At 42.1% G+C, this 17,343-nt stretch overlaps 1 protein-coding gene across 1 annotated transcript in view; it reads left to right on the forward strand.

Annotated features, from left to right (window-relative positions):
* The first annotated feature begins 459 nt into the window (after positions 1 to 459).
* Positions 460 to 17,343, forward strand: part of LY86 (lymphocyte antigen 86) — a 61,951-nt gene continuing 45,067 nt past the window's right edge. The window contains exon 1 of the mRNA XM_054592088.1: positions 460 to 583. Within this exon, the coding sequence (XP_054448063.1) occupies positions 460 to 583 (124 nt within the window). The remainder of the gene's footprint in view (positions 584 to 17,343) is intronic.

Genomic DNA, 17,343 nt, shown 5'->3' on the forward strand with positions numbered 1-17,343 from the left:
CCCCAGGCAGGTCCCCAGTGCACAGCCCACAACAGAGGCCTGCAGACACTTAGGGACTTGCCACTGGAAAACATAGTGGTGGCCTGTGGCTTACCTTTCTTGAGTTCACCGCTCCCCCTAGGGTTGGGGCTCTTAGGAGGGCTGTATTGGTGTACCTGAGGCATAAGGTCATGTGTCACTTGCTAGTTTCTCCCTGTGAAAGCAGAAAGTCAATATCCAACCTTCCCCCAACCCATGCTAGCCTCAACTGTTGATTCAAGTGCCAAAGGTCCTGGGGGAATAGTATGTAAATGCCTCTGCTAACTGCCTTTTGCTTTTCCCCGTGGTTCCCAGGAGCATAAAATATGAGAAGTGAAACTGAGCATGTCACCCTGTTAATGAGGGGAGAGGAAGAACCACCCTGAAGACCTTTTTTACCCGGCTTGTTATTTTTCTGCTAGTCACACACAGGCCCTCACCATGAAGGGGTTCGCTGCCTTCTTCATCTGGACTCTGATTTCTTCTGAGGATTGTGGCAGCCAAGCCTGGCCCACCCACACAGTCTGCAAGGACGGGGGCTTGGAAGTGCTCTACCAAAGTTGTGGTAAGTTCCTTCAAAATCATTTTGTGTTTTGGGGAAAATTAAGCCTCACAAATATGGGCTACAGTAGAGCTTAGTTGTGGTGGGTAAAGGGTGTGGGGACCAATGGCCGAACACTTTCTCCCCTTGCAGCAGGTACGCAAGGGCCACTTGGAGCCCTTGGGAGAGGGAGGGGAGGGGGTAGAGCCTGAATAGAGTGACAAAGAGGACAAGAAAAATATGTCAAGAACCTAAATACAGCAATTTACTAATATGACACAGCCAGAAAAAGAACACAGTGACAAATGTGCCTACCAGTCATGAAACCTCATCTGTTCAAAGTTAGAAAAAGATGCTCCAATCCACTACCCCCCACCCCCTGCAAAATGGTATCCCTGGATAGTTTATTTAGTTTGTGAGTTGAATGAAAAGATCACTTAGGCTAAAGAGAACAGTCTTGCCCTTCTTAAGACACTCCTAGAGCTTCTGTTGCAGCAGCATCATTCATCAATTAGACAAAAACTTATCTTGTAGCTATTAATGCCAGGTTTTTCTCTAGTGCTAGACATAACAAAAGGGAATGAGCCTTGGTTGTTATCCCAATGGGGCAAACAGATAAACCAACAGAAATGGCAATCTAATGAACAGAATGCAGGGAACTGGCGTAATCAGTGTCTGAACGAACACTTTGGGGTTTCTATTAGTCTATTAGGGTTGTCATTACAGAACACCACAGATATGGTGGCTGAAAAAGCAGATATTTATTTCTCACAGCTCTGAAGGCTAAAAGTCCAAGATCAAGGTGTCAGCAGCGTTGGTTTCTCCTGAGGCCTCTCCCCTTGGCTTACAGGTGGCTGTCTTCTGCTTGTGTCCTCACATGGTCTTTCCTCTGTGCCCACACATTCCCAGGGTGTCTCTCCCTTCTTATAAGGACACCAGACATAATGGATTAAGGCCCATTATTATAACCTCGTTTAACCTTAATCATCTCTTTAAAGGTCCCATCTCCAGATACAGTCATATTCTAAGGTATTGAGCATTAAGACTTCAACATATAAATTAGTAGAGGGACACAATTCAGTGCACTAAGAGGGACTGGATGGGGAGAAATGAGCCTAGCCACAGGATCATATCTTGAATGAAAATTAGAGGGACGGGCTCATGAAAAGACATAGCATTGTAAAATACGACATTTTGGAGATAGACATAGGGCCAGATATTGTTTGGACTGAAGGAGGTGGGAAGGAGATGTATATTAAGCATCTAAGTTGGCCTTACTCTCAGCTGGAGAGTAGTGGACATGTCTCCCTCAAGCAGATAGCTAATCCCTCCAGCCACCGCTCAAGGAGCTGACTATCTGGGCCTCTCTGAAGACAGCACCAATTTAATTTTATTCCTTTAAAAAGAAGGACCATGGAACAGTAAAGTGCACAAAAATATTGTTTTTTTTTAATGCAAAAGAGAATGAATGGCTGAATGTTGGTGTATTGATCTCATCACTCTTGCTCTTCCCATGGGGATGGGATGCTTTCTGCTAGTATCTATTCATTCTAGGTGCAGGATTATACGCAAGATTTGGGATGAATGGACTGCTCAGGGTTTGTTTCCCCAATTTATCCTCCCATAAAAGTTGCCATGGCTCGTCCCTCTCCCTGACCAGCCTTCAGCCTACAGCCAAGCCTGGTACAGCCTTTCAAGTCACCACCAGGAAAGGCAAGAGGGGTAGATATATCAAGGAAAGAACAGGAACATGGTGCTCACCCCCCTGGGGATAACTCCTCCCTCTGCTCTGGGGAGTCAGTGAATGTGGCATAAGCCCTGCTGTAGGCACCCAGAAAAAAAGAATGGAGGAGATGCTGTTCTCTTCCAAGAGTAGTGGGAGTCAAACCATTAAATAACGGGGTAAATGTTCTGTATAAACGGCTGGAATAGAGGCATACATCATGCACCAGGGGACATGGTGGTTGGAGAGAGTGAGGCTGGGGACTAAATCTGTCTGAGGAAGGGTCACCAAGCTCGAGTTTAACCTTATAAGAAAGATACAAATAATAACTATACCATCATGTTCTTGAAAGATTTATATGTGCCTGGCATCATGCCAAGTGCTTTCTCTGTGTTGTTTTACAGATATGTAAACTGAGGGTTAAAGATATCAGGTAACTTTTACAAGGCCACACAAGCAAAAGAGGGAGAGTTACATCCCTGGTGGCTACAGAGAAGGCGCTAAGTAAATATTTGTGCAATTAAGATAAATTGATCTGAGGCCTGTCTGACTCCATAGTCTTTGCTCTTAATCTCCTGCTGTCTATTGTTTTGTCTGAAGGCAAATGGAAGAGAGATGGGGAAGGAGGGAATGGCATGTGTGAAGGAGGGCGATGTGACCAGGCAGAGTTCAGAGCTCTGTGGAAGGGATGAAACACGAAGAGGTGAGAGATGAGGTGGGTGATGTGGGCAGAGCCCCAGTGTGTCAGTTAATTTTAGGCACCAACTTGATTGGGAAAGGGATGCCCAGATAGATGGTTAAAATTATTTCTGGGTGTATCTGTGAGGGTGTTTCCAGGAGAGATTAGCATTTGAATCAGTGGACTGAGTAAAGCAGGTTACCCTCTACAATGTGGATGGGTATTTTCCTAGCTCTTGAGGGCTTATATGGAACAAAAAGGTGCAAGCAGGGGAGTTTGCTCTCTGCCTGACTGCTGAGCTGGGCCCTGTCTCCTGCTTGCAATACTCCTGGTTCCCCAGCCTGCGATCTACACCACTGGCTTTCCTGTGTCTCCGACTCCCCGGTAGCACTTCTCAGCCTCTATAGCTATGGGAGCCCATACCTCAAAATAACTCTCTTTCTAAAATATATGTATTATATGTGATATGTAGCATCTATATTATGCATATATTACTTAAGTAATTCCATTGATTATGTTTCTCTGGAGGACCCTGGCTAATACACCAGGAGACCCAGACAAGGTTGCACTGTATCACTTTGACAATGAGGAGAATGCATTTCGGAAAAGGTCCCTCAGGTAATGGGCAGGAGCATGGATATTAGATTGAAAGCTGGGGCTTCAGGCAGGATTTGTAGTCTATGGAATCAGTAACTTAGGAAAGAAATAATGGGAGACTGACCCAGCATGATTTCAAGAGGCTTAGTGGCAGAGGGCATCTTTGGTACACCTTGAGGTCAGCAGAAAGGAAAGCAGAGTCCTGGGAGTGTCTCTGGAGATGGGCACTGCTTCGTGTCTTGATAGCCATTGAGCCATCAGAACTCAGCTGGTTGCATACCTTTTCTGGATGGAGATGGTCCCCTGTCAGCTGCTGGATGCACAGTAGGGCAGTCCCTCCCCACCCCCCAAGGCCTTCACATTGATAACATAGTGCAAAGGCTATGTGTTATGATACCCTGGCCAGCCTAGGTGTTTAGGGGCTTCAAGAATTCTAATATGTGCAAGGGAGGGTCAGCTGACAAAACAAAGGATTCATCATTTTCTAGGTTTACTATTTAACTTTTCCCTTCTATTTTGTTTTATAATTTTAATGGAAAGGGGTCAAACTGTTCTTCCACTTAGGCTACAAACTGTTCTGAATACAAAAATCCTTGAGAACGAAGGGCTTCATATGTACTCACTGGGCTCCGAATGATGACCAGGAAGTGAGTGAAAATTTCTGAAAAACCAGAAGTCCTGCTCTGTCCAATTGTTAGTGCTACTGTAAAGGAAAGAGCAACAGTCTTTAAAAAGCAAAAGGGGAACAAAAGTAGTCAGGCATCTTTCTCTGGTTAAATCATAACACAATTTTCAGGCCTAGAAAAAGCCCAAGGAAAAAGCCCTAGAAAAAGTTCATGCACAGGCCGCAAATGTCCACCAAGATATTTATATGCTGCATCTACCACACCAAGACATGAGGTAGATTACAAAAGTACTCATAATGGAAGGATGAACTGGTAGTGAGAGAAGCAGGATAAAGGGAGGGAAAACAAAGGGAATAGTAAAGCCAGGGCAATCAGGACACACACAACAGATGAGGCAGTGTATGGGATAAGATCTTGGGTCTGGAGTCAGCAAATCTCATTCCAACAATTGAACAATATTCTCTAAGTCTCCAGTTCTTGGTTGTAAAGAGGGTATATGAGTTTCCTTTAGCTGCTGTAATAAGTTACCACCTGGTGACTTAAAATGGCCCACACTTATTCTTTTAGAGTTCTGGAGGTCAGAAGACCAAAGTCAGTTTCCCTGGTCAAGGCCACACTGTCTTGGAAACTTTGGGGGCAAATCTCTTCCCCTGCCTTTTCCAGCTTTGACAGCTGCATGCTTTGCATTCCTTGGCTCACAGCCTCTTCTTCCATCTTCTAAGCCAATAACACAGCATCTTGCTTCAGCTGTCACATTGCTTTCCTCTGTGTCAAATCTCCCTCTGCCTCCCTCTTAGGAGGACGCTTGTGATTAGGATAATCTCACTATCTCAAGATCCTTACTTTAATCACAATTGCTAACTCTATTTTGCCAATTAAAGTACCATTCAACAGAGGACATGGATATCTTTGGAAGTCATTATTCCTCCCATACAAAAGGAATAATAAATTAACCTACCTCTCAGGTCTGTGTGAGGATTAAGTGCAAAGGACTGCATGAAAAGTGCTGATCACGTACTGCATGCTCAATAAATCTTTGGTGCTGACCATTTTTAAGGTATTTTACGGTCACTAGAGGTATATTTGACTCTGAGCTTTCTTGATACCAAATCAAACAAGGAAATTGCATTATTTATAAGGTAAAACCAGTTTTTAAGGAGATGCCCAGCTTTTCCTGGTATCTGGATGAGCTATGAAAGAAATTTCCTCATGGAGAGATGGCATCCTGGACAGTATCTCAATAGGAGATGCCAAGGTGACTCACGTGTGTTATTTCTCATTGTGCCCCTCAGTATGGACAAAGGACTCATTACTAAAACACAACTCGGGATCAGTTTTGCAATGGGCCACAGTAGAACCTCCCACAAATGCAGCACTTGCAGGTCTGGGATGCTCAGAGGGACTGCCTATAGGCACGGATGAGCTGCATGCACTCCAAGCAGCCATCCACAAATATCATCAGTGTTGCCATTGTTGTTGCTGTTATAGGGTTTTTGACAAGGATTGGAGAGCAGAGATCTAGTTTGTATTTTCTGCAAGATCCTTGAGTGTAGACCTCATTGTTGTCACTTAACATGTTCTAACATCAACCAGGCAGAGAGGAAGGTCATAAAAAGTAAGGGGGACATGGGACACATTCCTAATTGACTTCCTGTCCCCTTTTTAATTTCTCTGACACTCACAGTCATCCTGGCCATTCACACAGTCCTGTAAGTGGACGAGGGCAGGGCAGGGGTCAGCAAGAGAAGCCCTCAGGCCAAATCCCACCTGCTGCCTTGCTTTGTCTGGCCCATGAGCTAAGAATGGTTTTTATATTTTTAAATAGCTAAAATTTTCAAAGAAAGAATAATATTTGTGGCATGTGAAAACTATGAAATTCAAATTTCTGTGTCCATAAATAAAGTTTTTATTGGAACACAATCACACTCATTCATTTATGTATTATCTATGGCTGCTACGTGCCACAATGAGATTGTTGAGGAGTATGGTAGTGGCTATGTGGCCCACAGAGACTAACATATTAACTATTTGGCCCTTTATACAAAAAGTTTTCTGTTCCTTGGTCAAGGTTAGGAAGGAATTTCTCAAGCTCTTCACCAGACCAGAGCCCCAACTTCTAGGTCTTCTGGATGATTCAAGCCACAGGGGGGCTATATGGTCAAGTGAACTTGACACCTAACCCATCATGAATGCAAGGAACTTATAGGCTCCCTTTGAGAGAATTATTATTGCCCTAAAAACCCCTGTGTCTTTAAAACATTTTACAATTTATAAAGTCCCTTCATTTATAAAGTCTCATTCAAATCTTACTAACAGCCCTTTGAGGTATACAGGATGTTTATCTCCATTTTCCAGGTAGAGAAGCTGAAACACATGCATATTAACTATCTTAATTAAGTAACATACCTGAGCCATGATATTAACCTAACTGTCTGACTCCCTACCCAATGACTTCAAGCTGGACTGTGAAATTCTAACAGTGAGCAACTCATGCCATCTGACCCCAGAAACATAGGATAGGGACAGAGAGAAGGCACATTTCAAAAACTAAGTCTTTGTATGAAGAGATAAAAAATGCAAGTATTCTGTAAACTAGAATAGGAAGGAAGAGGAAAAGGAGAGGAGGAGAGGAGAAAGTGAAAGAGGAGATTTATCTTCTGATTCAAGGATTGCCCACCCTGGCCCACTCCAGGCCCCCTCTCTTCATGCTCTCAGAGCTGGGCCGGTATGGTTCTTCCCCAGTGTGCAACAGGGTCCTAACGGCAGCCATAGAGGGGAAGAAGCACTCACATCTACATTTTTCATCCATCCATGTATACCAAGTTCTCTTGTTGCAAAGGTGTCTGGAAATAACACCTACCAAATTAAAATGACAACTACTATGCTCTTATTAGTGACAGCAAATTTTTCAGTAAGGGCCCCTCCATACAGTTGGCATGCATATTGCATAAGGAAACCCTATGTCCCCCACACCTGATAGCAGTTTCCTCTGTGGAGAAATTAGTGAGCAGCAATGGGGTGCAGAGCAAGAGCCCTGTCCTGGCAGTAAGTTGAGGTCTGTGGGTAGTCCCTAGGGGGCACAGCCAACCACCTGGGAGGTTCTAGGGTCAGGGGACCATGGCATTCTGTCACATGCTTTGAACTTGTAATGAACACCTACTCTCCTCCCCTTGAAGGCAGGTGGCCTTGTCCATATCTGAGTAAACAGTCTTTGTGTGTTGCTGAAGTTTGCTGCAGGGCAGGCACTTTACCTGACCTCCAAAAAGTCCTTAATTACAAAGTCAAAATCAGGTCATGTTCACCTGAATAATCCATCAAGATAGTCAAAGAGGACAATTAATCAGACTTTAAGAATGCAAAACAACACTGGCAACATCTCCTCCAAAACAGAGGGTAAGCTGCGAATGACCTAGCTACAGAGCAGAACAAACAGGCATGTTGATAAAATGTTCATAGGAAAATTTCTGCAAAATTGCCCTGGGAGCAAAGGGAGAGAGGAAAAAATGCTGCTTTTCCCAAAACCTAATAATTCTGAAGTAAATGGAGCATAAGACAAACCCCAAAATAGCAACAACATTGAAAAATAACAGTAGGAATGGAAAACATCACTGGCCAAGTAGTCCTTTAGCAGTACTTTAAAATATTGCACATAAAAAGTATTTCTCTCTGTTTATTTTCCAAGGCTAATAGGGATATAAGTAAAGTGCAATTTTTTAAAAGTAGACAAACAGAAAAACAAAGATGCAATTCCAAAGGGTTAACAGTGAACATGCAGGATTAAACAGCCAGCTGCCTTGAGCAGACTGAGGCCTTTCAGTCCACATGTAAATACAAGAAGTTGACAAAAAAATTATATACATATATAATTATATATTTTATATATATATATATACCAACATATATACAGTGTTGGTATATTTATATCAACATCGAGACGTAGATTCTTAAAAATGGGAACAGGAAAAAATTGAGGGTGAAAAGGACCTAGAAGAGAACAAAGCATGCAGGTAAGTTTCTGTTACCAAGCCACTGGGTCCCTTCCTGTTAACTCTCCCAAGCATTTTTTAAAAGAGATGCTGAATAATTTATGAATAGGGACCTAAAGAGGGAAAAAAGCTAAGAGTCTGTGAATCTAAACAGCCTCTTCTATGCAGACAGGAAATGTCTTCCCAGGTCTTTCCATTCTCAGGCAAAGTCCCGATGGGCATCTTTGCTCCTGTTTTGGAAGAGGATCTTTGGAGAAGTGGAAATGGGGGAAGGCTGTCTTCCAAGTCTGCAGCTATTTTTGCAGAAACTACAGCACAGACAACACACTTTCAGAGCAGCTGCCAGTGTGAGGTCCTGGGCAGCTAGGCCTTACATTCAGGCCAGCACAATGGGGAGAGGAGGGGGATGCCAGGGAGCAAAGCAGATTTTTTCCTTGAGGCCAAGAAAGGCAAAGATAAGCGAGCCCCATCCCAGACCCAGCTCCTGCAGCTGGAGCACCTCGCAGAGGCCTGCAGCCACCAGGCTCTGGGTGACAGAGGGGCATCCGACTTACAGAGCCCTCAGCAACTTGATAAGAGCAGTGCAGGGCCCTTAGCAGAGGCAGCGGTCAGGATCACACAGGTGAGGGGCAGGCACTCCTCTCCAGAACCCAAACAGTAGGGTGAGGATTTTAACTAAAAGAAAAAGGTGACTTGCCCAGGAACTCAGTGTTACCTGGGTTGTTCAGTCCTTTTCTGAAATTCCTTATAAAGTGATATCACAGGCCCCTGATCTAGTAGTTTTGTTCTGGGATCCCAGAGAATCCACATGGACATCACTGGAAGATACACTCTTGGGTTTACCTGGAAATAAGCACATGCATATCCACCTGGCTGCAACCAGTAGGTGATTCCTGTGCAGTGGAAATCATTGTCCTAGTGGTATTATGCACTAACCTGGTCTGTCAGCATTGCTGGAAACATATGCCTGCTATGGTAATGTCAAAAATATAATTAGAGATGTTATTTAAAGGAGTTGATAAATTTCATCTGCACAGCCCTGCCTGGGTGGGTCAGTTGGTTGGAGCATCATTCCATACACCAAAATGTTGTGGGTTCGATCCCCTATCAGGGCACATGCCTAGGTTACAGGTTTGAGCCAAATGATCAGTGTTTCTCTCTCTTCTCTCTCTCTCTCTCCCCCTCTCCCCATTCCCCCAAACCTCTCTCTCTAAAATAAATTTCAAAAAATATCCTCAAGTAAGGATTAAAAAAAAATTTGTCTACAAAATAGATTAACACTTAGCTGACTCATCTTAGGACTGACTATCTACTTGTATATTTTATGTGATCGCTGGTGCTGATTTGACTATTGTTCAGCATTCTGTCCGGTTTTTATATGAGACCATTTGAGCTTTTCAGTCCTTCTGTTCTATTTTTTTCTGGCTCATTCACAACTCTTTGTCCTTAGCACTACCTACTTACAAAGAGAGAGAAAACTGCGTAGTTCTCTCTGGTCTATCCATACGTTGGAAACACTCTGGATCTCCAGATAACTAAGAACAAGGCATCGTGATCCTCTAGTGCTTAGGATGTGACCCAGCTTCCTTCCTGTCATTGTTTAGCTGCATCACCCAGAAATGCTTGCTAAGTAATTATTAAAAACAGAATCACGAAAGATGAGGTCTTTAAGGGCTCAAAACAACAGTATGTCTTTCTTCCTATCCCCAGTCTCTGCCTGACATTGCTAATGCTATTTGCTCCAACCAGCAAAACAGAAGGAAGTTTCCAGTGGTTTCCCCCTGCCCTGCCCCCTCTGAGTCAGAGACGAGCATAACAGGCTACACTAATGTGGCTTTCGGTCTGTTATCAATACAATCCCATGGCCAGTGTAGCTGATAACAGATCACAGTGTCTCTGTAGCTGGCAATTAAGGAGACTGGAAAATGTTCCAGCACAGGGTGAGGTTGCTGGAATGGCTCTTGGGAACATCATTATGCTTTGTGAGACCAAAAGATCAGTTTCTGACAGTCAGCCTTGTGGCCACCTATTGTGGTAATGGGCGTTAATTGGTTCTGGGGTGGGGGACTCACATAACCATCTATTTCTCCACAATCCCAGCATTTGCAGGCATGTAGGGATAGTCAGCATCAAACCAGCCCCTGGCCACAGTCTCAGGATAGACTAGGGACCTCTTACAGAATTAGGAAATATTTGTGCCAGACAGAACCTCAAGACTTCAGTCCAAGTGTCTCCTTATTCAGAAGAAACTCAGAGCCAGAGAGGCTCTGTGGCCTAACCACAGCCCCAAAGCTAGAAGACAGCAGAACCTGATCGGGTCTTCCCAGGTCAACTCTGCTTCCTTTTATTTAGCATAAAAGCCATGCAGTGACCTCACACAATTTCAGGTCAAAGATAACACATACACCAAGACCAGGCCCTCCCCCCACATCCACATCTCCAAAGTGCAGAGGATCCTTTTTCTGTGCAGTGCTTCTCTTAAGGCAATCTGCCCACATCCCTTCCTGCCCAGGCCCCTATAAAACAAGAGCCTTTGTATGTACGGAAGCTTTATGGGGGCTCATTGATAACACTGAGAAGACCAACAATTCCATAAATATACTGTCATGGCAGAGTTTACATGGAAACGACATAGTTTCATAGAGCAGTGAAACCAAGAACTTGTTTAGACTAAGAGCTGCCTTCTTCTGTGGTATGAGCCTCATTCTGGATTCTAACAATGTTTAGAAAACAACTATGATAGAGGACAGCTGACAAAAATATGACAGGGGACTTGGGCCCCTGCAGCCCTAAGGCTTGATGGCAGCAGCCTAATCTCCTGGTCTTTTCTCATATGTAGAAAAGCTTGCTAAGGACAATAAACATCAGCTATCAGCCAAATGACCAAATCCTTCCACGACCCCACTCCACCCACCACCACCACTACTAGGGTCATCTGGCTCAGTCTGGTCTGTGGATGGAGGATCTTTCAAAAGGGAAGTACTAGGAGGCTCAATTCTCCAGAGATGCTAAAGTTCAGCCTGACCTACACTGAGCTGTTTGAAATCCAAGTGGAATGGAAAGTCACCAGCAAGATTATTGTTCCAGGATGAACAATAGCTTTTCTGCCTCACACTTGGCTTTGGTTCTAACTAAATTATGTAAGTGAGTGTGTACATTTCAAAAAAAAAAAATACCTGAGAAGAAAATTCCCAGGCTCTTGGTCTATTTGAACCAGTGGTTGAACAGAGCACAGGCTGCTAACAAAAATGCGTCTGAGGTTTTAGAGCAAATGATTAAAATTGTGAGCAGGAGACTCCTCTGCAAATATTGCCAGCGCTCAGGGACTCAGCATTGCTGCCTTCTCAGGGCATGGACCTTCGGAATTCTGGAAGCAGTGACGGGAGAACGATCAAGAGGGAGAAGGCTGCAGTTACCCTCCTCCAAAACCAGTCATGGCCTCTACCTCTCATCCATTCCAGAAGATGTAGAGCTTGGGTCAAAATCTCAAATACTCTCATGGAAAAGGCAAATTATAAATGAAGTGGTCAGTTGTAATATACAATAGAAAATGACAGAGACTAAGGCACTTGCCTCATCTCAAGAGGGAATCTACACTTCTTCTCCATCTGATCTTCAAGTGGGCTTGTGGGACCTTTGGTGTCCACGTCTTGATGTCTAATTTTTTAAAAGAAACTCAAGTTTCTAATCTAGAGACACAACTTCCTAATTTATAAATATGGCAACTAGTCTAAGTGTTTTTAAACATTATGCAGACTAACAAAATATATCTGAAAGCTAGAAGCAACCCATGGGCTAGCAGTTTGCAGCCTCTTCTGAAGAGGGGAGAGGAAGTTTTGTCACCACTCAAATCACCTCTAGGACACCATCTTGCATTTCAGTTTTACCATCACTACCCTCTGCATCAAAGTGATGTCACCACATGGATTCCCCAGGAAGTGATGTCACCACATTAATCCACCAAATATATAATAGTTAGGTATCCACTTGTTCCATGTGGAGTACTCTTATAGGCCTAATGATTGAGTACTCAGGTATGTCCACTTCATGCTATTTTCACCATCATCTAAACACCAGGAACTGCTAATTAGATTTTGCGCCATTTTTGACTCAGATCTGTTGAAATGTTTCTCTCTACCCACAAATATCACTAAAATGTGTATTTCTAAAAGATAGCAAGAAAGCAGGAAGCCTAGAGTATATATCACTCTACAGATGAAACTATTTCTTAGACTTTATCTTTGAATCCACAATATTTAATAACACCATATACATAGTCAATACTCATTATAAATATTAAATTTAGAATTTCCTCAAAAATAGTCTCTGATGCAGGAATTGAATATAAATTTGTTTGAGAAAGTATCCTAAGAAGCATCAAAATAGAGTGAAGAAATGAGACAAGGAAGTAAAGGAAGCCAGTCTAGGTAACCATTATGGGCAACTGGGGCTTGGGCCTTCTGGGGACCTCTGGGAGACCCTGTGATGAAACATTAGTTAGAGTGGTCAAATCCGAAGGGCAAAGAAACTAGAGTATTGATCTATCAGCTCTTACCTGTTGTGGTTGTTCCTGGAGACATTAACTCCCCAGCACTTCTGGCTTGACCATGATAAGACAAGCTCATGCCCACATCCAAACACAGCCCTCAGGCAGAGCCATAGGTGTTTGCAAGATGAAGGTTTTGGAGAGAATAAATGTCCTGCTGCAGTGTCCTTGTGCATTTGAATTTCTGATATACACTGAAGCATCCATATGCAGCACACTGGCAAAAGACAGACCAAGGGAGCACACTGAAATGGAGCACACTGTGCTTCTAGGGAAAATGTACAGAGTGGGCAATCTTATGGTCTACAGAGCATAAAGAACTGCCTTGCTATAAAATATCTGAAAAGAATGGGTATAGTGTGACACAAGTCTTTTTAAATACTTAGATGAGCTTGCAAAAAAGGATGGGAGGTCTTCAGGAGCCAAAACAAAGAGGACACCCCCAAACAGAAGAAAGCCAACACTGAAACTGTGCCCACCCTCAGTAAATGTGTGTCTTCATGAACCATGACTTAGAATTTGACGGCTGTGTGGGAATCTGGCAGAAATGTCCTGTGCTGTGCAAGATGGGAAACTGATTCTTCCATGAAGCTAGAAACTTAACATGTTACAGCCGCAATAAAAAAAAAATGTAAGAAAAATATATATTATTCAGCAAAAGTGGAAGAAAATTTATCTAACTCTACCTAGCCTCTAGAGAAAATAAGTCTTACCTGAGGAATAGTAGCTCCAGACCTTATATCACATAGGTTTGGGACCCATGTGTATATTATCTCCATGATCCAGAACATTCCAGCCCTAGAAATTAAGTTAAAGTGGTTTTTGATTGGGAACACCTGGGGAATATTGGCAAAGGAAATATAAGTCATCTGGAGGGACACACCCCCTCAATCCACAGGATTTCCGAAGATTGAGCTCATAACCCAAAATTTAAAAACACAAGGAAATAAACCACCAGGAGGGAGAGTCAGTAGAAAAAACAAACACTAGAATTATACCCATAAATATTTAAGATTTATAAAATATAACATTCAAAATATAAAATAAAAAAATATCATTTGTTTAAAGAAATTAAAGAGGGGATCTGAAACATGAGCAAGGAAAAATATAACATCAAAAAAATCAGAAGTTGTTTGAAAAAGGATAATATGGAACCCCTTAAAATAAAATATTTAATTGTTGAAATAAAAAAATAATTGTTAGGTTAAAACACAGATTTTAAAAAATAGCTGAAAAGAGAACTAATGAACTAGATGAAAGTTCTGGATACTCAAAATGTATTAGAGGAAAATAAAGAGATGAAAATATGTTCTATAGCTTAAAAACAAAACAGATAAAATGGAAGAAAAGTAGTTTCTGAAAAAAAATGGGAGAATTTTCTAAAATTAATGAAAGACATGAGACTTCAGATTCAGTGAACACAATTTCCACAGAACATTCATAGAAAGAATTCCACAAGTAGTCTAATCATAGTAAAACCACGTAGCAACAAAAGAAAAAAAAAACAACTGGAATAAGTGGCAAGAGAAATTACCTAACAGGAAATTATATTTAGACGAACAGCAGACTTCTAAACAGCACCAGCAATATGGTCTCCAGGGGAGAGGTTCATACACAGTGTGAATTAGGAAGAGAGATCATTGGGGGCCGTATTGGAGGCTCCTCACCACAGGCCATGATACGGCACAAAACCTCAAGATAACGATAGCACATGAGGGTGGGCTGACCATGGAACAAAAAGTATCTGATGTCTTTGTCCTTGCAACGTTCAGGGAGAACAGAAAGATAGTGATCTGTTTTGCAAGATGAAAAAGTCCTAGAGTTCTGTTGCACAACAGTGTGAATATACTTAACACTACTGAACTGTGCCTTTAAAAATGATTAAGATGATAAATTTAATGCCATGTTTTTCACCACAATAAAAAATAAATAAATGCCAAGGGAAAAAAATGTTTAAAAAGATAATGTTTAACTTTAAGCTTTATTAAGTAAAACATTCATGTTAGAAATTCAAGAGTAACCATTAAAAACTAGAAATATAGTATGTAACTTTCAAACTAGTAAAAGAAAAAAATTTAAAATACTCCAATCAATCCAAAAGGATGCTGGGGAGAAGGTGAGAAAAGAACAATGAAAGACCCAGCATAAAAGAAATAAAACTCAAATATAAATGAGAAATAATTACAAATATATTAAAAGTCCTAATGAATATAAACTGTTTAAAGAAATCTGACAATAAAAAGAATGCCATATTGAATTCTAAAAATTAGTTCTCTCCGCTCCTTACAGAAATGCACCTAAAACATACATCTGTAATGAGCATCACATTTATTGGTGAAATATTGAAAGCAATTTCTTTAAAACTAAGAATGAGACAAGAATGCCCACCATCATCCCTTCCATTCAACACTGCACTACAGGCCCTAGCCAGCACAGTAAGACGAGAAGAATAAAATGTTTAAAGATTTAAAAGAAGGAAACACAACATTATTGTATGCATACAGCATGATTATCTATATAGAAAAACCTAATCTAAAAAGTATTGGAATTAATAAAAGAGTTGCATTAACAATTTATTTTGGGACCAATTTCAACATTTCAGAAGTCAGCATGTGTATCTTTTGATTAATTTTTTTCCCAGCTACAGAATATATAATTAGGTATATAGATGACAATTGTATCCATTCTCCTCTTGATGAATGTTTAAGTTACTTCCAATATTTTACAATTACAAATTTTTGTGAGCATCTATTACATATGTTTTCTTGTATCAAAAAAAATTTCTTAGTTCAAGACTTTTTTCCCCCAGTTCTCTGAAGCTTAAGCCCAGGCAAAGGTACTTAGCTGAAGTCCTCTTAGTATCACCAGTTTTGTCTAGCAATGTTTACATACTGTAACAGTTCTTAAATGTTGTGTTCTGAAAACACAAACAGATGGCAAGAAAAGGCTGAACAATATCCAAATGGTGACAATGATGTCATGAAACAGAAGAGTGAAGTATTGAGTCAGGGGTCTGCTTGAAATTTTGCTGCAATGAACACATGCGTTACGCTTAACTGGCCTGCAGGGTCGGTGGGGGCAGGGGACTGTCATCATTTGGCAGGTGCACTACTCCCATTTATTAATCTGAAGTCAGGTCTCTCATCTTACTTTTCATGTGAGTTTGCTATCTTCCCATATAATTCTTTTTATATTTTTTTGCAAAAATATTTTTAATCCTTTAATCAGGGTGAAAACACTAGGATCGTGCTGATTTGTAAAGCTGAGATATGAGTCCTTTACCTGAGTTGGAATTTAATTTGCTGGAAGAGAAGGCTTCTGAAGGCAGAAGCCACAGGAAGCTGGTCCCTGTCTCCTCCAGCATCCACCGGGAAGACCTTGTAGTTCGGTATTATTCATGCAGTGGGATTCTATTCCCAGGTGGCCCATGTGACACAAATGAAAAAGACAAAGGAGAGGTTTGAGTTTCCCCTAGAAACACCTCTCTCCTTCCCATTAGGGAATCAGGGAGAGTTCAACTAGAGCTGGGCACCCAGCAGACTCCACCTGTCTGCCTCCATCTCACAATGTAAGAGATGCAGGAAGAAATGGTGGGCTGGTTTTAGGAATAAAGAATTCGGCTTCCCTGATTTTAGTACAAGATATCCTGGTAGAAACTCCCGGTGCCCCTTAGCCTTCTCCGGAAATCTCTGCAGTATCTTTAGGATAAGTAGATTTCATGCCCCCAGACAAACAGGTGTGTGACCCTCCCTGAACACTTCCTCTTCCTTCCAGTGCCTCTGTGTGGGGGCACTTTTCTGCTCATCCTAAATCAGGGTGGTCACAATCAGGCACAGGATCACTCTGTGGCCCATTTCCTGATCCAGAGAGGAGGGTCTTTACATGTGTTACAGACTGAATGTTTGTGTCTCCCCCAAATCCACACGTTAAAGCTCTAAAACCCAAAGTGATGGCATTTGGAGTGGGGCCTGTGGGCAGTAATTAGAGTTGGATGAGGTCATGAGGGTGGAGCTCCATGACAGGATTACTGTCCTTATTAGAGGAAGAGATCAGAGCTCCGTCTCTTTCCAGTCAGCACACGTGGAATGGTCGGTCTTGTGCAAACCAGGACAAGGGTCCTCACCAAGGGACTGAATCAGCCAGCATGTTGAACTTAGACTTCTCAGCCTCCAGAACTGTGAGAAACAAATGTCTATTGTTTGAGCCACCTTGACTGGGGTGATTTGTTATGGCAGCTGGATAGACAACACGTCAGCTCTGCCTATAGGCTTTCTTCCGAGGAAAAGTGTAAATGGACTTTTTTTCCTCTTGTGAGTCTGATGGAGGATGGGAAGCAGCAGTGGAGGATTCATTACCATGTGCAGGACAGCGGTACTCAGGGAGGAAGAAAAATATATTAGGTTGTTCTCATACTAGAAGGCATTGGGGAAACAAATATCAAGAATTGACACTTGTTCTGTAGGCCTATGTATGGCTGAGTGTAGCCAAAATTACATCAGGGGCTCTGAATGCAGCACTGGGAAGGAAGGGTGGTGGCTAAGTAAGGAACCCCCCATCGCAGTCACCGGAGCTACCCCCTCCCCGTACAGGCATTAAGGACAATTAAACAGGGCTGCTATGCACTTCA

This window comes from Pteronotus mesoamericanus, unplaced genomic scaffold (genome assembly GCF_021234165.1).
Source record: "Pteronotus mesoamericanus isolate MK-2021 breed Mesoamerican mustached bat unplaced genomic scaffold, CSHL_Meso_final scaffold_31, whole genome shotgun sequence".
NCBI classification, from domain to species: domain Eukaryota; kingdom Metazoa; phylum Chordata; class Mammalia; order Chiroptera; family Mormoopidae; genus Pteronotus; species Pteronotus mesoamericanus.